This window comes from Stigmatopora nigra, chromosome 17 (genome assembly GCF_051989575.1).
Source record: "Stigmatopora nigra isolate UIUO_SnigA chromosome 17, RoL_Snig_1.1, whole genome shotgun sequence".
NCBI classification, from domain to species: Eukaryota; Metazoa; Chordata; class Actinopteri; order Syngnathiformes; family Syngnathidae; genus Stigmatopora; species Stigmatopora nigra.
In genome coordinates this window covers 3,513,187-3,536,261 of record NC_135524.1, presented here as the reverse complement: position 1 = coordinate 3,536,261, position 23,075 = coordinate 3,513,187, and the positions used below count along the sequence as shown (strand labels likewise).

The 23,075-nt window shown below is 38.8% G+C and overlaps 6 protein-coding genes across 7 annotated transcripts; 2 read left to right on the top strand and 4 right to left on the bottom strand.

Annotated features, from left to right (window-relative positions):
* The first annotated feature begins 1,766 nt into the window (after positions 1 to 1,766).
* ccdc80l2 (coiled-coil domain containing 80 like 2) lies at positions 1,767 to 5,010 on the top strand. The gene is made up of 11 exons (XM_077737165.1): positions 1,767 to 1,854; positions 1,923 to 2,093; positions 2,253 to 2,404; positions 2,482 to 2,805; positions 2,880 to 3,087; positions 3,170 to 3,326; positions 3,402 to 3,538; positions 3,630 to 3,781; positions 3,855 to 3,958; positions 4,291 to 4,371; positions 4,460 to 5,010. Exons 1-11 carry the CDS (start codon positions 1,822 to 1,824, stop codon positions 4,765 to 4,767), a joined length of 1,827 nt encoding a protein of 608 aa, XP_077593291.1. The 5' UTR covers positions 1,767 to 1,821; the 3' UTR covers positions 4,768 to 5,010.
* On the bottom strand, positions 4,995 to 8,506 carry LOC144210474 (histone-lysine N-methyltransferase Smyd1-like). Its single transcript, XM_077737167.1, has 10 exons — positions 8,277 to 8,506; positions 7,481 to 7,657; positions 7,032 to 7,245; positions 6,832 to 6,962; positions 6,696 to 6,734; positions 6,077 to 6,263; positions 5,897 to 5,989; positions 5,673 to 5,836; positions 5,347 to 5,515; positions 4,995 to 5,198 (listed from the first exon to the last, which is right to left on the bottom strand). The coding sequence occupies exons 1-10, from the start codon at positions 8,411 to 8,413 to the stop codon at positions 5,139 to 5,141; spliced, it is 1,371 nt and encodes a 456-aa protein (XP_077593293.1). The 5' UTR covers positions 8,414 to 8,506; the 3' UTR covers positions 4,995 to 5,138.
* Positions 8,507 to 8,817: 311 nt separating this feature from the next.
* Positions 8,818 to 10,595, bottom strand: spra (sepiapterin reductase a). 2 transcript variants are annotated; one of them, XM_077737385.1, is made up of 4 exons: positions 10,405 to 10,595; positions 10,162 to 10,335; positions 9,438 to 9,728; positions 8,818 to 9,354 (listed from the first exon to the last, which is right to left on the bottom strand). In XM_077737385.1, exons 1-4 carry the CDS (start codon positions 10,451 to 10,453, stop codon positions 9,164 to 9,166), a joined length of 705 nt encoding a protein of 234 aa, XP_077593511.1. In that variant the 5' UTR covers positions 10,454 to 10,595; the 3' UTR covers positions 8,818 to 9,163. The 2 variants fall into 2 exon arrangements, with proteins under 2 accessions (XP_077593511.1, XP_077593510.1); XM_077737384.1 differs by having other exon boundaries at positions 10,162 to 10,595.
* Positions 10,596 to 11,457: 862 nt separating this feature from the next.
* Positions 11,458 to 15,202, bottom strand: LOC144210436 (excitatory amino acid transporter 1-like). Its single transcript, XM_077737103.1, has 11 exons — positions 15,126 to 15,202; positions 14,853 to 14,996; positions 14,411 to 14,563; positions 14,178 to 14,315; positions 13,818 to 14,022; positions 13,674 to 13,716; positions 12,966 to 13,246; positions 12,662 to 12,895; positions 12,367 to 12,561; positions 12,164 to 12,298; positions 11,458 to 11,716 (listed from the first exon to the last, which is right to left on the bottom strand). The coding sequence occupies exons 3-11, from the start codon at positions 14,547 to 14,549 to the stop codon at positions 11,506 to 11,508; spliced, it is 1,581 nt and encodes a 526-aa protein (XP_077593229.1). The 5' UTR covers positions 14,550 to 14,563; positions 14,853 to 14,996; positions 15,126 to 15,202; the 3' UTR covers positions 11,458 to 11,505.
* A 668-nt stretch (positions 15,203 to 15,870) lies between these two features.
* Positions 15,871 to 19,365, top strand: nadk2 (NAD kinase 2, mitochondrial). The gene is made up of 12 exons (XM_077737101.1): positions 15,871 to 16,614; positions 16,735 to 16,823; positions 16,905 to 16,993; positions 17,069 to 17,150; positions 17,278 to 17,361; positions 17,528 to 17,667; positions 17,799 to 17,892; positions 17,993 to 18,088; positions 18,178 to 18,233; positions 18,309 to 18,362; positions 18,435 to 18,558; positions 18,627 to 19,365. The coding sequence occupies exons 1-12, from the start codon at positions 16,387 to 16,389 to the stop codon at positions 18,763 to 18,765; spliced, it is 1,275 nt and encodes a 424-aa protein (XP_077593227.1). The 5' UTR covers positions 15,871 to 16,386; the 3' UTR covers positions 18,766 to 19,365.
* A 239-nt stretch (positions 19,366 to 19,604) lies between these two features.
* On the bottom strand, positions 19,605 to 22,897 carry skp2 (S-phase kinase-associated protein 2, E3 ubiquitin protein ligase). Its single transcript, XM_077737102.1, has 10 exons — positions 22,726 to 22,897; positions 21,928 to 22,178; positions 21,753 to 21,864; positions 21,362 to 21,505; positions 21,118 to 21,252; positions 20,928 to 21,026; positions 20,711 to 20,838; positions 20,496 to 20,547; positions 20,192 to 20,299; positions 19,605 to 20,126 (listed from the first exon to the last, which is right to left on the bottom strand). The coding sequence occupies exons 1-10, from the start codon at positions 22,743 to 22,745 to the stop codon at positions 19,910 to 19,912; spliced, it is 1,266 nt and encodes a 421-aa protein (XP_077593228.1). The 5' UTR covers positions 22,746 to 22,897; the 3' UTR covers positions 19,605 to 19,909.
* Positions 22,898 to 23,075: the final 178 nt, after the last annotated feature.

Sequence of the window (23,075 nt, the reverse complement as noted above, 5' to 3'; positions counted from 1 at the left end):
TGTGATTAATTGTGTCTGGAAATTAATTTTGCATTGCTTCCAAATGTCCACAGGAGGGCGTGTTTTCCCTGTTATTAAAAACTAATTTTGGCTGCACCATGGATCATAAAAGGACAATATTTTCTTCTAAATTGTGTATTTTAAGTCAGATTTTAAATATTTGTTTCATTTTCCAATTAAAAATTAAAACATTTTCAAAATTTGAACGATTTCTGCATGCTATTATTATAACTATTCAAAATCATTGTTACCATGATTATTTACATAAATGATTGTTGTTTTTGTGCCTTCCACTTCATACTTTTAGCATAGGAAGATAAACAAATGTACTTTTATTTCATAAATGATGCTACATTTGTGGTTACATATAATTCTATAATAGTGAATTTATGGGAAGTCCAAATGAACTAGAAATGCAAATAATGGGCTTTATATGTATTAAGTTAAGGTCACTGTGAGTACAAGCTCTCATATTCCATCTGGACTTGCTTATATGGCTCAAAGAGAGGAATGTATATAAGAATCAAGAGTGATGCCTGTTTCTTGTTTGAACATTTTTTCCCACAGCCATCTGCAATTGTTTAGCACAATAATATTTTTCCACGTCTTGATGCAAACACACGCTCTTTTTCATTGATAACACTGCAGGTGCATCTGCACCTTATTTTATCATTGCAATGTTGAAGTAAATGTATACATGTTCAATGCAATAAAAAGGCTTATAAATATAAATAAGTAATGTAAGTAAGGTATGTGGATGCCTCATTTGCTGCTATTCATAATGACTTTTTTATTTGCTCTTATAAGGTTGTTTATTAGTCAAATTTTATAAAGTTTTGGCTGTAAAATAATTTTGTCTAATTAACTTTTTCCATTGGAGAATAACTGGTGCAGAGAATGCAGGAATAATTTTAAAGTTATTGAAGAAATGGGTATATATGTATCATAGTTGAGGTTAGATTGAGCAGATTAAATGTTTTATAAGTCTTGAATGGTTTGTGTGTTTATGGAGAGATCGTGTTTTTGTTTGAAAAAAAAATTCCAGCCATCTTAACAAGCCTGAGCTTTAATGCAAAACAGAAGTGTGCAAGTCGGAGAAGGGTGGGGGTCTTCCTCTTAACTCTGTGTCTTCTGGCTTGAGGATTTCACATTAGGCACTTGGATTCCTTCATTCTTCTCACCTTAATTCAGCCATTTCATCTAAATCAGATGGATTTTCATTAATTTAAGGGATGTTTTGCATTTTTTTCAAGGCAACGTTTGCAGGATTTTAGGATCTGTCATGATGTTTTGCTGCTTTTACACACCCTGGCTTGCATTTGCTACCCTTTGGAGCATCAGTCAACCAAGCTCACTGTCTGCACGATCCAACGTCCCTTTAATCAAATCTAAAAGCCTGGTGGACCCCAATGTGAAGGAATGGGGGGACTATTCAGACCTTCCATCAGAAAAAGACCTGAGACTAAGTTTAGATGGTGAAAAGGAGCACAACAGTAAAGAAGAAGCAGGCATTTCATTGAGTCTTGCTCCTGGGTTGCAGTTTCTCTCTGACTTTGCAGGCAAGTGAGGAGAACCGATCGGTAAAAATGCTTGCACAGTAGATAAGATTTGAAATGTGTTAATACACATCAGGGAAAGTACTATGGAGATAACTTAAGGCATTCTAGTGATATTGTAGAGCAGTTAAACTACTAAACACACATTTCCAGATGTTTTGTTTTATGCAGTGCACCCGCAACTTTGGATTTTTTTTCTTCCTCTGCAGGTAAAAAGCGACTATGGGTAATAACAGCCCCTTCATACAATGACCACTACCTTCAAATGATGGAGAAACAGCTGGAAGCCATGGATCAGGTTATTTGATCGTAAAAGAGGAATGTATTTTTTTCCCACCGCCTTAGACTCTTTTTTTTCTCTTTTAGAAATCTCTAAACTGTCGTCTAGCAGAAAGAGACACTTTTGTTGTTATCATCATCCAAAATGCAATGATGGAAGGAAGGATACAGAAAACAACCATGCAAGGAGATGCCATAGTGGAGAGTTTAGACCCTGATACTGTCAACAAGTTGCTGCATTATCTTGATCTCACCCAGGTAAATAGATTTTTGACTTTGAATGCAATATTTTTGGAGTATTTTGTTGATTTAGAGCTATTTCAATGAACTGGACTTGGCCCCCCGGGCTGCTACTTTGACACATGTGCTTTAAAAGCATGTGTTGTGCCAAAAATATATGTTTTTTATTGGATCTAGTATCAAGCATTCAACATGTTGGTGCTGAAAAAAAACCTGAGGGTCAGTGAGCGGTTCCCTTACCCTGTTCGGACAGAAGCTGTCTTGGAGGTTATTGATCAGTTGCCCATGAGAAAGTTGGAGAAGATCACCAGAAAAGGATCCAAAGTGAAGTATGCAACTAACAACAACTAACCAAATTTTGGATTTACTCTATTTCTTTTATTCATTTACTTTTACAATTTTCTAGATGTGAAACTCCCAAAAAGAAGGTTATTGTGAAAAAGAAAAAGACAAAGAAGAGGATCAAACTAAGCCCACAGAATCAAAGCAATAGAACTTCTGTCGTGACATTGCAAAGAAAGTCCCAATTGGACAAAAAGGCTGCCCTAAAAAGCAAAATCCAAGATATACTGAGTGGCAAGTCCAGGTTTGTCATTCGGAAGGGCTCATCTCCGAGAAGAAAGGAGCCTAGCAGCGCTGTTGTTATTGTAGGCAAAACGGAAGAGGAAAAAGAGAAGATAAATCATGCTCCGGACATCTTGAAAGGAAAAGAAGAAGTCAAGGAAGAAAGGTGATTTGGATTTAATGTAAACTGCCAGAAAGATCAGGAATGCATTTAATTAAATTATTTTTGTTATCTTACAGGCCTCATCTTACATTGGAAAAGGGGCTAGGAAAGAATATTGAGGAGAACAAAAAGGAAAAAGATGCAAAAGAAAGCCCCAGAAAAAAGGGAAAAGGGAATAAAGGCAAAAAAGGAAAAGGCAAGAAATCTTCCAAAGAAGCAAGTGAGAAGGACAAAACTGCTTTGAATGAATTTCTGGATCATTTAAAGGGAAAGAGAAGGTTGATGGTGAGAACCCCATGCAAATGTCATGTTAAGGTTTGTGTATACTTAATCAAAATTGAGCGCTTTTACATGTTTTACGGGGAAGTTGATGTCAACGCCAAGCAGAGATGCGACGCTATATGTGCAGCAAAGCACTGAGAATGAAAAGCAGCACTGTGCACTGGCCATCAGGAAGGTCACCGTGGCAACCATTGTGGGGAAAGGCAGTGATGCCACCCTCACTTTACAGCACTACCAACTTGGTAGGTGGTGAAATAGTGAATATTAAATGGTCAAAAAGATACTAATGCCTTGATTCTGTTTTCTTTTTGGTCAAGACTCTGAGCTTCCATTCAGTGGAGGACCTATTCTGCTGTCAGATTCAGGTCTCATCTCATTATTGAGAAGCCAATTGGGTTTGTCTTCACCTGACCTTTTTTCCATGACCATCACTGACTACGACATCGGGCCCAATGTCAGATAATAAGCTTTAAACTTTAAATGAACCGCCATATTGTCAGGCAGGTGGAATTCCGATTCCTTGTGTTTTTCATTTCTTCCATTAGAGAGTATTTGAGGCGCCGCCGTCAAGTCACGCCATGTTTGAATACATCGATAACTTTCCTTCAAGACGCCCTGAGAAAGAAAAAGAGAGGAAACATCTTCCTTCATGCAAAACTGATACACCACAGACTGAAACTGAGAATTCCCTGCTCAGGTACAGCAAAGCATACGCACACATGGACGTGATGGAAAACAGTAGCCTTAATTCAAATGACCTGTTGTCATAGGTTCATGTCAAAGAGAAGACTGCTGCTTGTCTCCGCCCCAGCTGAGGACGACTATTCTTTTCAACAGCAGCTGTCTGCTCTTAATGGGCAGGAATGTCACCTCGGTCGGTAATGAGCATCATTCATACAACATTAAACACATTGGCATAATTTGATTAGGATTCATGCAAGAGCTGTCTATTACAGGAGAGTAAATACTACCCAAAAAATCAGAAGACCTATTCATTTTCATCCTGAAAATCCACCTGCTTTTAATTATTTTTTTTATTCATGACGGACTCAATTTAGATGCATATTGCTTACTTTTGGCTACAGAATTGTGTCGTTATCGGCTGGTTATTTGAGGAGAGATTTAAAAAATGCAAAAAAGAGAAAATCTACTTTTACTTTTTTTATTTTGTGTATTCTATGGCTTAACTATCTCTGCCTGATTTAGGTATTCGTCACTTTGCCATGATGAAGTTAACTGGGGTCGGAGAAAAAGCCTCAGGGACTGTTGAACTATTTCCTCTGAACGGTGAGTGCATTTCATAGTCTGTGATTGTCACTTTTTATACCTTTTGAGTGATTCCACCTATGTGTCAACTGTCCAACTGTCTCCTCAGGTCTCAGTCAGACTGAAGTGGAGCCATTATCCCGGGATTCCGTCAACAACCTGCGCGAGCAGCTGAAGATCAGCAAGGACTATTTCAGCATGCTGGTGGTGGGCAAGGATGGGGAGGTTAAAGCATGGTTCCCATCCCCGATGTGGTCGCTGGATAGCATCTATGACCTGGTGGATTCCATGGAGCTGCGTCTGGAGGAGGAGAAGTTGCAGCGACAGCTCAGGATCCACTGCCCCGAGGATCATGGTAGAGGGGGGAGCGATAGGGATGGCTACCACGGTTACGGAGATGTGCATCGCCACTCGTAATTTATATGGACATTAGATCACAAATGAGGCCAAAGAGCAGAAGCTCAAAGACGGTCCTGTCTGTTCTATTTTCTCAATTTAATTTAGTTGATTTGGGGTAGTTATTTTGTAGAAAAGCGCTTCACATTAACAAAAAACTATTAAAAAAATCCCCAAATAATTTGTCAATATTCGCTTCAATTCCCAGAATGATTTATTATGAATTAGGAGTAATTACCATGTATTTTTGACTTTCAGATTTTATTGTACACACAACCAAGTTGATCAGAACAGGTAATCTTAGTCAGCCACACATAAGCAGCCTTTTATTTTTTTACATTACTTGACTGTCCGGAACCCTTTGCCAAGCTGCTTCTTGAATCCAGCATAGCTCAAGTTGACATCATCTCCTTTTTCTTCTTCAATTCCAGCTCAGTCTGAACACGTAAAGACTAAAGATGGCAGAGAAATATTGCATTATTTTTCAGAAAGAAAACATCTCTTGTGCGCCACACGTGCAATATAGTATGACAGAATAATGACAAAATATAAATCTATTAACCCCACACTTTGCTGTATAAAATGACAATTCCACTGTACCTCCAAGTCTCTGGCAATAGAATGGTTGGGCCCATGGGTGACCATTAGAATACTGCAAGCTTTGCAGATCATGCTGTGGCCCACTTCAATCTGCCCCGACTGCCAATGAATGACGCCTGCCCGCATGTAGGCCAATCCCAGCTGGGCATTGAAGTGGGGATACAATTTCCTATTGATGGGAAATAAACCATGTTGCACATATTTGAGAAAATCGGACGATATAATTGAAAATGGTATTTTCTGTGCAATTCATAAGAATAACACAGAGTGAGAAGATGAAGAACTCTTGTGTTCTGGAATGTCATAGAAAAATAAACATGTCTTACTTGTATCCGTCCACCATCCTGTGAGCATACCCTGCAGCTTCGGAGAACAACCGCTGGTAGGAAAATACTTCACTGGCTACTCTGAGCACACGCAGTTTGCACAAATGAGTGTCAGCCAAGATGTTCTCTTGTTTCTCCAAACACTCACGACACAGCTTGGTCAGCTATAAACAGGAGAAGCCTGTTAGAATTGAGAATAAGATTCACTGGAGAAGAGAAATTACCTCTTGGAATTCTCTCTCAGCGCGATACTTCTCCATTTTCTCCAAACAGTCTTCACTAAAGGCAATGACCTCGCTCAGCTTCTCAGCAGATGGCTAAAAGGGACACATGTGAGGATAAGGGTACTTGATTTTTAATGATGAATTACTAAAGCGTGCCAAAATTTAACCCGAATTTCTCACCTTGCACTCTGCGACAGCAGACATCAAGTCGTCTTTGAGATTCTGGCTGCAGTCTTGACACGTGCATTCAAAGTGGTAACATTCCATAAGCTTCTTCTTGCGGTCACCTGAAAGGTTGAGGAAGTCCACGTAACTGACGGTCAACTCCTGACCTTCAGGGATTTTTCCTAATGCTCGGAGTTCGATCCTGGCACAAAACGTAAAGTATTATTTTTGTTAATATCAACAACAAAAGCCAAAGATAAACTAAATTATCAGCTAATTTAACTGCAGCCTTCTCATGAAATATCCCAATGAATAAACCTTACTCATAAGACTAATATACTGTGTTTATGTATGAAATATTTTATTATTAAAAACCCTATTTGCACCATGATTGAACAAGTTTATTTTCAACATGAGGTACATCTAATTAAAAGGCATTTTAATGCATAACTGTAATGCATTTGTCATTTTTTTTTAAAATATATTTTTATGTACTCTCATTCACTACCATTGACAGCAATAGAATGTATTGCAATTGTCCTTCCTTTGGCAGTCAATACTGATGAAATAGCTCACTATTTCCCCTATACTAGACATTTAATGCTGCTTCAGTGATTTAAATTTCTTTCCATACCTCATCTGAGAGTGTAGTGCTGAGCTCACGGCATTTTGGCTGCAAAATAAAGAAGCAAGCTCAATATATACTATGTGGCATCAATCAAATCCAGTTGTATACTGCACATTTCTACATTTCAACATGTGATACATACTTGCCATGGTTGAGGGCAACTGAACAGTTGGGTGAGCAGTCATGGTTGACCAGACACAGATTGGGAAAAAGCCCCAAGCCCACTGCTTGCAGTCCTTTCTGGTCACTCATCGTTAAGCCGTTACATTTAATCTGAAAGCAAAAAGACAACTACAATGAGGAGAAAGGTCATAGTACATTTTTGATTGTTGTTCGATTTACAATGCCAAAAATATGTGAGATGTAGTCGACTGAGTGCTGCTTGTTGCCATGAGACCAGAATTCCAGGAAGCTTTGTACGTCGGCCTCCAGCTGTGTTAAATTTTTCTCCGATAGGTCGCTCACGTGGTCTTCCAGCTGTTCTAGTGAGATCAACTGACTGTCTGACACAATTCCCGAGTCTTTGTGAAGGCGCCAAAGTACCCGAGCGGCAAGACTGGAGTCCAAAGGAAAGAAAAGGGCAGATTTCAAATTTCAATTTCGAGAAATTACATAAATATCTCATTCAATGCAACATTTCAACCATGTTGAGATCGTCAAAGAGCCTCGTGTCACAGCACATGATGAACAAAAGTGTTCTAAACAACACTGATCAGTTGAATTTTTGCAATCTGCATATTAGTTCAGTCATTTTCGTTCATCTTAAAAGTTGGACAAGCGGCCATTCTTACCGGACGTTTTCATTGGGCACCTTTTGAATCTTCCTGATGGCGGCACATTCCTTCTTGTGTTCATCCCAGCATGCAGTCTGGCAGGTGCGATTGCAGTAGAAGGCAAACTGGCATTGGCCACAGCGATGGAGTTTGGCCTGTTGGCGGAAGCAGCTATGGCATACCTGCATGGACATGCTGAGGCAGAGTAAAATAAACCATGTAAACAGCATTAATAATATGGACTGAAAACTTGCATTAAATCAGGATGGTCAATGCATTTCTTTATGCATTCTGATACATTTTTTGTCAAATATTTTGATTGTTATGCATGTTTTACTGGTTAAAAACATGAATTATTCAACTCACTGACATTTAATCAGGACGATTATAATGTGGTCAATGTAAAAAAAAAAGTCAATTTTAAAAGAAAATTTCCTCCCCCTAAGCAACTAATGAATGACTATGAATTGTTATACAAATGCAAATAAAAAAGTATCCTCCATTCACTACACACTAAGCAATATTGAACTAAAAAACATGTTTACTATATCTTAATATTTAGAAAATTCTTGTAGGCTTTTAATTTCATGTTTTATGCTCAGTTATTTTTTTCTAGTGACTATTAAAGATTTGAAGGTCAAGCATTACAAGTCCAAAATAAAGTCATGTGCAGGTTCAAATGACAACTTGTCAGCCATTTAGCGGATCACATGATCATTAAAGAATAAAAACTCCCATCCAAGGCTGATGGAGACACCTGCATTTAAAAATCTTGCTAAATTCTACTTAATAGGACACAATATGAACTTTGTACCTGTCAAAAACTACAGCAGCAAAGCTGGCCTCTGCAAAGACCACCTCCCCTGTGCTGAGGTCTCTGCTGGCTCGTAAGCCACGACCTTTCTGTCCAGCATCAAACAGCTCAACACTCTCCATGTTCCCCACTGTCATTATGCAGGCTGAAGAAAACAAAGGGAAGGAAAGGAAAACAGAAGCAGAAGGTGGGATGGGCACCACTCGATGAACTACAGGGAAGTGCTAAGTTCTCACCGTCATTCTCAGACACATTAAGGGGCGCTAACTCTCTGGCCCGACCCCTGTTGTAGCCAAAAATAGATTTCACCTCCTTTGAGGGGCGCGCCATGTTCCAAGGGTGGGACGGAGGACTGGAAGAGGGAGGTGAAAGGATCTGAGGGCCAAGGTGGGAGTTCTTCCCTTGTTGGGTTGCCTCCCCTTAAAGTATTTTGGTCTATGGCAGCTGTTGCCTTCCATTATCAAGTCCAATAAGATGTATGCAAACTTTGTTTTTGTGCATATTCTGTATCCTGGACTAAAAAGAAACAGGCATTCTGGAATATAGTTGATTCTAGAATAAGATTACTTTTTATTTTGTGATTTAAGATCATAATTAAGGCATTTTGACATCATTTTGTGGCAATGCCAGGAAAAGGTTTTGGTCCATTTTAAATAAAGCTTCATTTGCACTGATGTGAAAATACATATGCAATCATAACAGATATTTTTCCTTCATAATTGTAATATTGACTTCATAGATAAATGCTTTAGGTTTTAAAAGTGCATTAAAGCATGACAGATTTAAGGCCACAAATCAATGCTATTCCTAAAATAAGAAGCAAAGATTAAGACAAACGCCATGGAATGCATTTAGAAGTGTGTTCTGTTAATCTATACGATAGTGTACTACACATCGTAGACATCAATGTGATCTCCTGATGTATATTTATCTTCCAGTAGCAGCTTCATCAATTTTGCACAGGTAGCCTCACATGTGAGTACCTTGCCTTCATCAAACATTTGAGAAATGCTATTCTTTACTCCCAAATCCCCGGAATTGTTCCTGGCAAATGTGAGCATTTCAGTGTCCAAAGGACCTGGTAAATACAAAAAAAGGAAAAGCACATCTATGGTAAGAAACAGCAGAAGAATATTCAGTAAATGGTAAACAAGGCTTCACCTGGAGCATAGTTGAGGACACGGACATCCGGTTCTTCCTCCGCCAAAACTTTAAACATCATATCACGGGCCGCCTTGCCGGTGCAGTATAGCACCCAAGAAGAGAACGGCTTCAGGGCACAAAGTGAGGAGATGTTGACCACACATCGGCGTAAGCCAGATTGCTTTGGAAAGGCTTGCAGCACCCCGGCGGTAAGGCACAAAGCGGAGCTGACGTTGAATGACAGATACGAGTTCACCTCGGCCATGCTGGTGAAGCTTCTAGAGAAACGGGACACGTCACCTATCGCGCCTGGGAAGACATATTTGCTCATGTAAATATTTCATTTCCCAACAAGATGATTAAGATGTGTACATCAATTTGGTCAAAAACGGAGATATCCTGGGTCTGGGGAAAATCAGGAAATGTAATATACATCTATACTCTTCATTTTAATTTGATCCTAAAACAGTAAGTCGGCACTTATGATTTACTTTTTCGGACCACACAAAATGATGCTGTGAGCCAGATTTGGCCCGCGGGCCTCCACTTTGACACATGTTAATCATCAGCCCAAAAGGATCAATAAACTGTGCAGAACTTTTGCAATCTACTTCCATTTTCAATATGCAAAAATGGTGCCACAAAACATCACAATGAGTACAGATGATCACACAAATCTTATTTTGATAATAATATTATGATATGATTTGAATGATACTTTTCCTCCTCTTAAAGACCTTACCAGCGTTATTAAAGAGCATAACATGTTCGATATCAGGCGAAAAGGCTTCTTTAGCAGTCTGCACGACAGTCTCCGGTGCATCCATCGATGACAAATCCAAGACCAAGCACCGGACCTCCAGATCCGACTCTGTCAGTTCTGTCTCAAGATCCCGAAGCGCGTCACCTGATCGAGCTACCAGGACAAACACCGACTTGGGTTTTACCTGCTGGGCCATTTCCTTTGCAATAGCCCGGCCCAAACCTCTGGAAGCCCCGGTGATGATGCAAAGAACTCTGCCAAGCTGAGCCATTCTTTCTGCAACAGGGTTAGATTAAGTGGAGAGAAGGATAAACGATTTCTCCTGACTTGCAACGTGCAAACACCGAGTTTGCAATGCAAGAAAATAAATGGTTCTTCTTCTTTCTATAATAGGCGTGGCAGACCACCGCTTGTTACCATCTCTTGTCGCCATCTTTCGGTTTCAATCCACTTATTTTACTCACATACAGTTTCAAAAACTTTCAGTAACTATTCCTAGAAGCAGAATTGTTGATTAAATATATTCGTGTCATTACTATTATTATTATCTCATGTCATCATCTCATTTTCTGAACTGCTTCATCATCACAAGGGTCGCAGGGGGTGCTGGAGCAAATTATCAGCCAGACATATTACTGATACAACTACTAGCATTCTCACCAATAAGCAATTTATAATATTCAATCAACCCAACATACAAACTGTTTTTGAGGAGCAACATAAGAATGAGGAAAATACAATATTATGAACACAATGAAAACATTATTTATTGTTTTTAACCTTTTTAATGCCTATAAATTAAAAGACTTTCCATTCAACAGCAATAAACCTTTTTGCATTTCTTCTATTATAGTCATACCTAAAAGAGAATATTAATTCAAAATGCACTATTAAAGCATGGGAGTGTAAAATAGTAATAAAGAGCCTTGATTGAGGTCGCATTCAACAATATTAATACACAATAATAATTAGTGAAAAAGAGTTATAGAGTCTCAACCTGGCCTGATTTTTTTTTAGCTCTTTTTAGCTTTATTTTAGAAATATTTCACTTCCCTTTTCTACTTGCTCAACAAACTTGGGTGTAGATATGTTGTGACATATACGAGCATTTATTTTTATGCAATAAATATACAAAAGAAGCAGCCTCAGTCTATATAAATTAAGCAAATGTTCTACCCTTTTGGAGGAATGTATGAAATCACTTATTGAAGAAGATAAAAATAATGATTGTGTTTTTAAAATCAAAGGTAAGAGCAACATTTCTCAAAACAAAACAAAACAGCGTGGGCTGTTTGGAAAGCTGGAAGAGATATTTTGCATAATCTACATGCTTGATTCATGATGACCATGTTTGTCATTTTCCAGGTCACAATCCTGTGAAATGAGCTTGTAAGGTTTCTTCCTCTCTCTCTCCTCCACTACAGAATTTCCCATTTCCACATCCTTGCTGCGAAGTTCATTCCGAGATAGGAACTCTATGATGCCGGCTCCAATGGAATCCCCCAAAACATTGGTAGTAGTACGCAGACGGTCCCTGTCAATATGGATCCAAATGACACAATGTAAATATTTCATGCTCCAGCACCCCCTCACAACACTAATAAGGATAAATCCATTCAGAAAATGAGATGAGATGAAAATCTTAAAAACACCCACTGCCCTCTAGTGTTTAGTAAAGATATACAAGGTTACAAACTATTCTGTTCTATTATAATATTCATATTTGGACTATCCTAGTTGTGAAGAAAGGTATTCTTCCACTTTGCCCCAGTTAACTGAGCAATTACTGAGAAGGGTCTTCTAATTTGAAATCTTAATTTGGGAAACCTAATTATGTTACTATGTTAAAACTCAGTTCAGAATGTATTCGATACAAAGGAAAAGATGTAGAGCAGGACTTGAGGGAGAACTGAAAAGTGTGTCAGTAGGTGGTAGTATGGATGGTTATGGTTATATTTTTTTGAAGCCATAGAACACTCACAGGAACCAATCTACTGCAATGATAAGAGTGATGTCATCTGTAGGAAGTCCAACGGAGGTCAATACAATCACCATAGTGACCAAGCCGGCTTGTGGGATGCCAGCCGCTCCAATGCTAGCTGCAGTTGCTGTAATACTTCATTCCAGAGCAAAAAATCATAGTCATTTTTATTCAAATGTTGCCAGTTTTTTTTTACTTCTTACCTGATAGTGATGATCTGCCCAAAGTTCATCTCCATGTTGTTAACCTGGGCAATAAAAATGGCAGCCAGTGCTTCATAAAGAGCAGTGCCATCCATGTTGATGGTGGCACCAACGGGCAAAACAAAACGAGTAATTCGCTTGTCGATTTTGTTGTTCTCCTCCAAACATTTGAATGTGACGGGAAGAGTAGCTGAGCTGGGAGAAGACAGTGTAGAAATGTTCATATTTGACTTAAATGCTTATATATGGTTTGCAATGTTTGATTTGGAACATTTGTTAGGATGAATGCTCTTACCTGGATGAGGTGCCAAGTGCTGTAACGAGAGCTTGCACGAGCCCAGCAATGAAAATAAAAGGATTCTGCCGAGTGATGACAAAATACAGGGTAGGAAGAATAAGAACGCCATGGATCATCAACCCAATGATCACTGTGATGGTGTACATGCCCAACTGGCCACCCATCTGCGTGAGATCATCCATTTCCACTATTTTTCCAGCAATGAGGAACAGGATACCAATAGGAGCATACCTGTAAACATGGAGAAGTCTGTTTTGAATGTGATTGCAAAATTAAGATGAAACGGAATGTTAAGGCCTACCACATGATAATAGCAACAAGTTGCATGATTGCTTCATTAAGGCTGTCAAAGAAATCCCTCAGGAGTTGCCCTTGCTCTTTCATGTTGCCTATTATCAGCCCAAAACACATTGAGAAGACCACCAATCCTAGTGCGTTTACTCCGTTCACCTGACCAGGGATTGGTATCAATTCCTCCCGGGTTACCTCCATGATCTCTTGTGTGCCATTGGTCGTATTGAAGAGGGTGTCGTTCACTGTTACAGTCACATGAATGACACGTTTTCCATATTTGGTTTTGAACTAGACAAGAGGAATGAGGATGGAACTTGGTTAGATAAGAAAGTTAAGTAATATAAACTACCCATTCTGTACATTCATACAATCTTTAACACTAGATCTCTGATTAATTGTATCAAACTATCCCTAATTTGGCTGATTATACTAAATCCAGTGTAAAAATAACCATTTGACAAAAAGTAAGTCAGGTCAACTGTCAATTATGGTGATGGTAATGGAATGATCTGGGGCTACATTACTGCTTCAGAGCATGGGCAATTTTCTGTGATTGATGTAATCAAAAAAATCTGCTGTCTACCAGAATATTCTTTATCATATGTCGTACTAAAACTCAACGAAGTACTTCTTTTGCAAACATAAAACCCAATCCACTAAAAAGATTGAAGTAATCACAAAATAAGCGATATAACACAATATCTTTGTAGCTTACCTGTTGTGTGCAGGCTTGGACTAAGTTTGGAGGAAACATATTTCTAAAATGAGAATCAAGTTAGTAAGAACTGATTCAACTTGTTTTAAAAAAAGGACTCTTGCATGCACTAATATTACACTTTCTTACTTAATTACAAGCTACCTGATCAGATCCAAAAAAGCATCTGCAGGACGGACTTCTTCTAGCATCTGTTGCTTTCCAAATTCATCTTTAGATCCTTTTCCTGGGTGGATGATGAGGACAATGAGGATACCAATAAAAACGGCAATAAATGTAGTGGTCATGTAATAAATCACAGCTCTCATGCCCATTTTTCCTGAGGCTTTGCTGTCCAAGGCTGCCATTCCTAATGCACACAATAACGGGAAAACAATAAATTAACTAGAACAAGCAATCTCTCCTATTTGGGTGTACTGTTGTAATTGAAGCATAATAAATACACTAAACATATCTACATATTCCTTATACCTAATTAAACAAAAAGTGTATCATTGATTTTACCTGTTATTAAACTAGAGACCAATAAAGGTAGAACAAGCATCTGCAGCATTCTCATCAGTAGTTCTCCAGGGAATGAGAAATACTTCACCTCTCGATATGACATTTTGTAAGGACGCAATGCAAATCCCAGTATAATTCCTATAAAGACAATGAAGGTGGCAGGGAATGTATATTAAGACTGATTCTTTTCATTATCTTGACTTTTATGATTCACTTTGTAAAAGCATACATACCTATGACAACTGCACCAACTGTGAAGAGCACAAATGCATTCTTTTTCAGGAAAGTCAAGATGTCTTCTTTGGAGATCTCCTCTACTTTTCTCTTGGCTTTCATGGTACGTATGTGTATACCTTCTCTGAAACGCTGCATATTGCCGCTGTGAACTAAAAATTTACATTCATGGTTGTTGAAAACTGTATTTACATAGAGCATTTGATTAAATTATAAAAATGTGCATGGGAGATTCATAGAATCATCTAAATGATCCTTGCAGAATTGTAATTTTGGAATATATCAATTCACCAGTATGCTATAGTAACCAATTCACAGTTATGGCATCTTTTCAAAATACACAGCATTATTGAAACAATTCTATTATAATATTAATGATTAGTTGGCGCCCATGTGATTTACAACACATTTAGTCAATCAATGATGTTGTCATCCACATACCTCTTAAAACTTGCTCTTTGATTCTTCTCAGATGAGGGATACCTTGCAGGTGTGATCTAAGAGGATGCCTTTATGATTCAGAAGAACAGACTGATGAAATCCAGAATGCCGTAAATGAGGAGAGATGGTACTCCCTAACTCGTACTATATTTGGGAGGGGTTAGAGCAAAAGAAATAGGGTGGGAGACCAAAGTGTAGTAGACAGTTTTGAAACGATCCTCCCATTGGACGGTTATCCTTGTGACACATTTACAGGCAATTATGTCAGCTCACCATCCTCTCTGGTCTTTTCCTTTTTTCCATTGTGTTGACCATCCTTCAAAGGTCATGATGTAGGAAATACAAGAGTTTCACATGCTTGGGACGTTATAATTTGAGTCAATTCCACAGAGAACATGCCACTCCTCAATTATCTGAAAAAGGTAGACCTTGTGGCTATATTGGCTCAAACCTGCAACAACATAGTTACTAAAAATTAAGAAAAGTTTTCACTTATTGATTAAAGAGCAAAAATTTGATTATGGAATATGGACTACCACTACGCGTACAGTTTTACATTCCAACCCAATAAAATCACATAATTAAAAGGGTCCTGCAGTCAAGCACCATTACTGCTATTTATAGGCATGATGAATAGAGAATATGAGATGTTTCCTCATAAGGATTCAAGAAACCTGAGCTATAGATATCCCATACACCACAGGGGGCATTCATATGTCAAGTATACAGGGGTCATGATAACTTGAATACAATTGTATTTTTTAATACTTCTACTATTAATCAATGTTGTGATCTATTAAAATATAATGAATGTGTTAATATCTATGTCTTATAAAAAATATCTTAAGTTATTTGCCACTTAGAATATTAGAGGATGACTATTGCCCATGATAAACTGTGAACATAGAATATCCGATTTTACCTGAACGCGTCATAAACCACGGCACAAACTCCACAACTTCAATAACAAACCACGACCACCAATCAGGCTACACCCTCCAAAGAGCCAATGAGAAGACGTTATTTTACGCCTGACGCCATGACGTTTCATAAATACGTGCGGGGTTGACTTGCGCATTCGCTTACTTTCACAGTTGTTGTAAAATCGTATTATTTTACGGCGTGATCTAAATACCTGTTGGGTGCGTGCGTGCGTGGGCTGCAGTTTTCATGCAACTTGGATTAAATCCACATCAATCACGGGGCCTTTTTGTTGACTATTTTTGAGCAACGTGTTAGCCACTTCTAGCTGTTCAGCGCTAGTGACGTAGGCTAGTTTGGATCTAAACGTTCACAGACGGGCACTGTAACTATTTGACGGTAATGTGGTGGAGAACTCCCTAAACAAATAAATCTCATCTGTGTGACCTTTCGGATCATCTACTCACACTCTTTAAAATGATGATCGCCACACCCGATGAATAGTTTGACATGACTTTGTCTTTGGATGGAAGCGTGCAAGTAGTATTGAACGAAAGCGTCATTCTGCACATCCTGAAATACTTTTAGATTGTTCTTTTGCATTTTCCTAAGTATGCCTCGCTGTTCTTTGGCTAAATTGCTGTGGATTGCGAATCATGTGTCAAATCGAAGCCTCCTACGCGGAAGTCTAATTCATACTTCATCATGCAACTCTTCAAGCAACGCCCATTGTGGTTTTAAACCAGCAAAAGTAGCGGTGGTCACTAAGACCACCCGATATGAGTTTGAACAGCAGCGTTATCGGTATGCAGGACTCTCCGAGGAGGATTTAAAACACCTGGTAAGTAGGGGTGTCACCCTTCACGATAACGATTAATCGGACGTCTATTGCTGTCAATGGCAGCCTTTGGAAAAAACATTACTTAAAGCTGCATAAACGCACATTTTATGTGATTGACAGCTTGCTATGAAAGGATCAAGCTACAGTGGGCTTCTGGAAAGACACAACATCCACACCAACAACGTGGAGCACATTGTGACAAGTCTGCAGTAAGCTTTAACACACACTTTCTATTCTTATTTTGCTGCTGCAGAATGCTGGGGTAAAATTGTACTACCTTGCCTTTCTAGGAAAGAAGGAATTGAAGTACAAGTGGTAAAAAGAGGGGAATATGATACAAAAATAGTGCAGTGGGCGGATGCCATCATTTCTGCTGGGGGTAAGAATAATTAGAACTTTCTTTCAACTTCAAATACACAATACATGTTTTTTTAACTGCAGTTTGTTTTGTTAGGTGACGGGACAATGCTGCTTGTTGCCAGTAAGGTTTTGAGCAAGGACAAACCAGTTGTTGGCGTCAATACAGACCCTGAGAGGTGTGTCATAAACCAATGCCGTTTGAGCTTCACTTTCAAGGAAGCCAAACATGTTTACAACCATTTGTTTTGTCATTGTGTCTTTTCTACAATATGGCAAATCCCCTTTATCTATTCACTTTTAAAGGTCTGAAGGTCATCTGTGCTTGCCGGTCAAGTACACTTACAAATTCCCAGAGGCCCTGGGAAGACTCTTCCGTGGTGAGTTCAGGTGTGTATTTTTTCCAGGAATTTTGAGGTTTAAAGTGAGCTCTTAAATCACTATTATAAAATAACACAGTACTTTTCATCAACATATACATACGAACAAAAAATGGATTTATTACATAGTACTTTGCAGTTGTACATTTCATTGTCTTTCCTTCATTGTGTTTCAGGTGGCAATGGCGTGAGAGAAGTCGACTGCATCTTGAGGGCACCGGAATAAATCCCACTCCGCTAGATCTTCATGAGCAGCAGCTGAGTTTGGAGCAGCACAGCCAAGCCCATCGTATTACTACCATGGACAACCAGCAGAGTAGGTATTAGTTTGCATTCTGTCCCCATCAGACTTGAAACTAGTCCTCTTTATTCACACAGACTGAAGGAAAGCATCTCCTACACTTTCAATGATTCTTTGGTCTTAAACACATTGTCTTTGATTCACAGAGACTGGAACACTAAACGAAAGGTTCTCCAAACCCAGTCTTCTCCCCGTTAGGAGCTTGAATGAAATTTTCATTGGAGAATCACTCTCCTCCAGGTATACCTTTTTCTTGCAAGTGAAATTCCATCACTTGTTGCTTAGGTCAGCTCAAAGGTACGTACATGTGAGCACTTGTTCAAAGATGTCATTACTTCAGGGCTTCCTATTACGAGATTTCAGTGGATGACGGTCCATGGGAAAAGCAGAAGAGTTCAGGGCTCAGCATTTGTACTGGAACAGGGTCCAAAGCATGGTTGGTAGTCACATATTTCACAAAATCTTGGTATTTACAGTCCCTTATTAAAAGTTTCAGTCTCAAAAACACATTTCCTCTATTTCCAGGTCATATAACATCAACAAACTTGCAGTGCAAGCAGTAAACAACATCCTAAAAATAGGTAGATTATCAATGCAAAGTCTTTTAAAACAAAAGTCTATGAACAGTAAGACACTAGCACTATCTTTTCTTTCAGGAAAGTGTCAAACAGGCCTCGATATGCCATTAAACCTTGACCTAATTGAGAAGGGTGAGTTGGAAAATCATATTCATTCACTGTTTGCTCCCCCTTTTAACAGTATTATTCTATTGCTGTGTCTAGTCACGGACCAGTACAATGAGTCATTGGTCTTCAGCCCCGAAGACAGACGCTTATTTTTCAGCATCCGAGAGCCAATCGTCAACAGAGTCTTCTCCAGTAGCCGGCAGAGAGGCTTCACCCACAAGTCAGTTGATGATGCAGTGCTTTGTTAGTCCAAGTGTTGTTTTTTTTTAGAACTGTGTTATCTTTCAGGGTGTGTGTTCGCTCTCGGTGCTGGGATGCCTGCATGGTGGTGGATGGTGGGAGCTCGTTTGAGTTCAATGATGGCGCCATAGCAACCATCAGCATGAGTGAGGAGGATCGACTCCGGACTGTTGTTCTGGAAAATTGAGCTGGAAATGTGTTAAATCCTTTTCTACCAAACTTCCCATTTGTTGGGATGTTCACAGCAGTTAAAAGATAAAAATGGATATTAGCTTAATAGAAGTGTTTTGTTTTCTTTTCATTTGGAGTTAAATACTCTGTATTTTCCCCCTTTTTGATTTTTGCGTTGTATTCATTCCACAGTGATGGGTGATATGAAGATACAACTCTTATGGAATAATGCTAATTTCAGTATAATGATCATTACCTCTGCTGTGTTGTGCAATCTGGACATATTTATTTTCTACACGTTTTTGCAACAGGTCTGCATTTCAATGTATGAAAAGATGTTTTGGAACATATTTTTATACTTGAACTATTTTGGAGTAAACAAAGAATTCCACACTAAGATGGGTATTTTGTCCTGAGTCATAATAGGTCAAGTGCTTTGCACCTAAAGTAAAAAATTCTAAATTGTTCTTGCGCAGTAATAGAATAGTGAAATTGAATGTGTACTTTCTAAATAATGCAGTCCACTTGTTTAGATATTAGGGGTGCATATTTTCTCTGGGAAGTGTTGTACAGAGATTGGGTGATCATACTGTGAAATAAAAAGTGCCATGAAGACTTTTAAGTCTCAAAGTGTTCAAAATGTCCAATGATTATGCCTGATTGATTTGATATGTTTTACACAATAAAAAGAATGTAAAAAAATAAATGAAAAATATGTTTTTTATTCATGAAAAGGGAGATCTGCTGGTGTGCCATAAGAAATGTTTTGTTACAATTAAACAGATGTCATGTACATGGAAAAAACTACAGTGAGGTAAACACTAAGAAACATCCAAACTGGTTTCATTATGAAAATAGTAAACTTTCTTGCAGGAATGATTCATTTAAAGTTGACCAAGATTTAGAGCTACTGTAGAAAAATACAATCTCATTTCCAATAACACTGGCAATAAAGCCTGTAAAAATGTATAAACTGACAATGAAAATTACACGTAGATTCCACTTCAATTTCTACATTTATATTAACCTCTGAACAGATTCAACGAGCCAACAAACCTTTTTAAAACCTCACCGGTCGAATCATTATTTTGCTAACCAACCTATAAACCTTAATACCAACAATCTAGAACAGAACTACCTGAGGTCAAATTTTTAAATCCCTATAATCTAATGCGCAGTCGAACCTTTCTGTTCCACATACTATGGCTTCCAAAATTTCCAACAATATTGGCCGGCGTGGGTCGTGCAATGGCGGAGAAAGGCAAGGAGTTAATACAAATGCCTGGACTTTCCTTCCTCAAGGACGTCAAGTGGCTGTCATTGACCAGGCCGAAGACATCTAGGTAATGCAGCGTGGGGAATGTCTTCCTGAGGTTACTGTAAATGGAAGTGGTGTTAGTTGGGGTGGGTGCTCATAACGAGAGCTACTAGGTGGAACGTACGTGAGGGCAGCGATGTGAATGTGGTAGCAGCGACTCAAGGAAAGATGCTGCAGATGTTTGAGCTCACAGAGCACGAGAAAGCAATCGGACATCAGTTGCGTGCTGTCACTGGAACACAAAAATTTGGCATAAATATATCTTAAAATTTGTCCATAAACCCATGATGGCAACATTTCCACATTCCCAGTTCAGATGAACTAGATTGGTCATTTTATATGTCAGTATTTAAACTTTATCCTTTCTGATCTTAAGTTAAAAATAGTATAAATATGAATTATTGTGATATAAAATAACACAAACTTACCTCAAATCTAAAGCATGAATATTAGGACATCTGGTAACCAATACTTTGACATCTAGAAAAGAGAAGATATTATTTTGTGAGTCCTCCAAAAGAGAAAATTGAGTATAAAACGAATAGGACAGAAGTATTTCATTCTAGGTGTAATGATTTGATATATTGACTGCCAAAAAATATTGAACTTCATGATATTCAATTTTCTATCCCTCACTGCTTACCATCTAGTGTGAGGCCATCTCTGTACCCGCTAAGGTTGAGGTGCGTAACAGTGGAGTTGATGTGATTCACTACACTTTTGACATGATTATTAGCAAAGTCGCACCATGATATGTTCAACTGTTCTAGTCTGCAAGAATAAAAAAACAAAAGCCAAATGTTGATAAAGCATGTTGCACTTGGGTATCAGTGGGAAAAAGACATAGGGAAAAAATGGACCTTGTGCAGGTTTGCAACATGTGAGCAAGCGGCTCAGCAGAAAAGTTGAAGCAACCGCTTAGGTTGAGCTGCCGCAGAAGTGGATTCCGGGATAAACCGCTACAGGAGAAATACAAGTGTCAATATGCAACCATTCCAAAAAAAACAACCACATTTTTTTCCAATGCATTTCAGTAAGGGGTCAACTCACCTAATAATATCATCAGAAAGTTGCAGCCCCTCCAGACTGAGACACTCTAACAAATTACAGTGACGGATGATGCCTTCAAGAGTCTCTGTGGAGATGATGGAGCCGGATAGGTCCATTTCCGTCATTGGTAATGTGCTAAAAAAACCAAACAAAATGTATTGATGACTATGGAACAATTGCAGTACCTCATACAAGTATCTAGCTACACTGTCCCTCACATTTGTAGCAATACTTTTTAACTCACCACATGCCCATAAAGTGAAGATTGTCTATGAAAGAGTGAGGGCAGCGTAACCTGCGCACACCGGCTTTCAACACCTGCTGTAGTGCTGGAGCCATTTTGGTCACCCCCATTAGGTCCACGCTTTGCCAAAGTGACTCATCAAACCTAAAAGATAGTTAAAGAGGTTGATGTGAGTGTAAATATTGCACTACAACTGGATATGCTCAGGATTTGCAATAGTTCTATTTTTTAATTTCATGGTCCTGTTTTTAACATTCATAAAAATGTGAATATTCACAATTTTAATTAACTCATTGGCTGCCATTGACGTGCAATGTTAAATCCATTGAACTCCCTTAAAATGAACACATTATGTAAAGACTTTACAATCACTTGAGCAATTCTAACTCACGCCAAACGATGCCAACGCCGGCAAACGACAGACGTCTTGAGCAGGTCCTGCAGAGGCAGGAAAAATAGAATCTTGAGGATCAGCTCATCGGGAAGGTGGTCCCATGAAATTCCTACAGGAGGACATATGCATCAATAGTTGTCAACGATAATGACTTTTTTTCCCTTCTTCTTACCTGATAAAGATTCTTTCCTCTTCCTTGATCGTTTGGAAATGACAAAATGATTGTTGTCATTCTCTTTTCCTTTGGATATAGTACGTTGGCGTTTTGGACCAGGTGACCATTGTGGGATGAGTTCATTTGGTGTACATTCATTGTCCAAGTCTTCAATCAGATAAGTTTGCCATTTCTTCTTGTTGCTCTCGTTCACTTTGGAAAAGAACGAGTCCTGCACGTCAAGGCATGGCAAATCTTGCAGGAGCGTGCTGGATAGAACACAAAAAGTGAATAAATAAGGCAAAAGTGTGTTAAGATCATCTATCGCTTAATAGTCAATGCATTTTCATTGCTTAAGATGAGTATCGGTAAAAAGTATTTCCCTGCAAGTCTTAGCCCGCCATATTGAGACATGCGACAACATTTTGACCGCGCAAATTCCGAAAAAGACATCTTAAACAGTAAGACACAAATAACAGAGAAGGGATTACGATCAAATGACAACTTAGGCTACTTTTTTTAGACGATCGTTGTGTTTTGCTCAATGTGGCTTGAGCGTAAAGGTCGCTGACAATAAAGCGCGCTATTTGTTTTACGCGAAGGTAAAACGAGGTTTATTTTTGACATTTTAAGGCACGATCACTATAAACATTTCTCACATTAAAGATCTCCCATCTACAAATGTGTTTACAACCGAGAATTAGTCATTTAGGTGCCTTAACATCACCGAGTTGTACTTTCACCGAGAATGGAATGCGCAAAAATAGGTCTACAAACTTTCCAAGTCAAGCAAAGGGGAAAAAAACTTAAATATACCTGTCTTTTGGCATAGCCATCACCTCCGATTCTTGATCAAAAAAGTGTCACAGATATAAAGCAGCATTTGCCGATTAGGAGTTCTTGGCACAGACGCTCTGCAAAAAATAGAGCGCTTTTAAACTCAGCGCCAGCTTCAGGGCGCCTTACATAGTGACGTCACTTGCCCCGCGCGTATTCTTCTTCCGCCGTCTGTCTACATCCCAGAATCATCTGCGCATGCGCCTTCTCAGTCATCATCATCATCATCATCATCATCATCATCATCATCATCATCATCATTATATACAAGGAATATACAACAAACTCTGATTGAATCATTCGCTTTGCATTTACAATTGACATTGTTA

What these genes read in the sequence shown, in the direction of transcription:
- ccdc80l2 (XM_077737165.1), top strand. Translation starts at nt 1,822, where the DNA reads ATGATGGAGAAACAGCTGGAAGCCATGGATCAG. An exon ending in ACTACGACATCGGGCCCAAT is followed by an intron (nt 3,539 to 3,629) that starts GTCAGATAATAA and finishes TTCTTCCATTAG; the next exon opens with AGAGTATTTGAGGCGCCGCC. An exon ending in ACTGAGAATTCCCTGCTCAG is followed by an intron (nt 3,782 to 3,854) that starts GTACAGCAAAGC and finishes CTGTTGTCATAG; the next exon opens with GTTCATGTCAAAGAGAAGAC.
- LOC144210474 (XM_077737167.1), bottom strand. Translation starts at nt 8,413, where the DNA reads ATGACAGTGGGGAACATGGAGAGTGTTGAGCTGTTTGATGCTGGACAG. An exon ending in GCACTACACTCTCAGATGAG is followed by an intron (nt 6,264 to 6,695) that starts GTATGGAAAGAA and finishes GTTTTGTGCCAG; the next exon opens with GATCGAACTCCGAGCATTAG. An exon ending in CTATTGCCAGAGACTTGGAG is followed by an intron (nt 5,199 to 5,346) that starts GTACAGTGGAAT and finishes TGCCATCTTTAG; the next exon opens with TCTTTACGTGTTCAGACTGA.
- spra (XM_077737384.1), bottom strand. Translation starts at nt 10,453, where the DNA reads ATGGCTCAGCTTGGCAGAGTTCTTTGCATCATCACCGGGGCTTCCAGA. An exon ending in TATGCTCTTTAATAACGCTG is followed by an intron (nt 9,729 to 10,161) that starts GTAAGGTCTTTA and finishes ATGTCTTCCCAG; the next exon opens with GCGCGATAGGTGACGTGTCC. An exon ending in TGTCCTCAACTATGCTCCAG is followed by an intron (nt 9,355 to 9,437) that starts GTGAAGCCTTGT and finishes TGTATTTACCAG; the next exon opens with GTCCTTTGGACACTGAAATG.
- LOC144210436 (XM_077737103.1), bottom strand. Translation starts at nt 14,549, where the DNA reads ATGCAGCGTTTCAGAGAAGGTATACACATACGTACCATGAAAGCCAAG. An exon ending in AGTTGGTGCAGTTGTCATAG is followed by an intron (nt 14,316 to 14,410) that starts GTATGTATGCTT and finishes TTGTCTTTATAG; the next exon opens with GAATTATACTGGGATTTGCA. An exon ending in CTTGTTGCTATTATCATGTG is followed by an intron (nt 12,896 to 12,965) that starts GTAGGCCTTAAC and finishes CCATGTTTACAG; the next exon opens with GTATGCTCCTATTGGTATCC.
- nadk2 (XM_077737101.1), top strand. Translation starts at nt 16,387, where the DNA reads ATGCCTCGCTGTTCTTTGGCTAAATTGCTGTGGATTGCGAATCATGTG. An exon ending in AGGAGGATTTAAAACACCTG is followed by an intron (nt 16,615 to 16,734) that starts GTAAGTAGGGGT and finishes TGTGATTGACAG; the next exon opens with CTTGCTATGAAAGGATCAAG. An exon ending in CACATTGTGACAAGTCTGCA is followed by an intron (nt 16,824 to 16,904) that starts GTAAGCTTTAAC and finishes TTGCCTTTCTAG; the next exon opens with GAAAGAAGGAATTGAAGTAC.
- skp2 (XM_077737102.1), bottom strand. Translation starts at nt 22,745, where the DNA reads ATGGCTATGCCAAAAGACAG. An exon ending in GAGGAAAGAATCTTTATCAG is followed by an intron (nt 21,865 to 21,927) that starts GTAAGAAGAAGG and finishes GTCCTCCTGTAG; the next exon opens with GAATTTCATGGGACCACCTT. An exon ending in ATTCATGCTTTAGATTTGAG is followed by an intron (nt 20,300 to 20,495) that starts GTAAGTTTGTGT and finishes TTTGTGTTCCAG; the next exon opens with TGACAGCACGCAACTGATGT.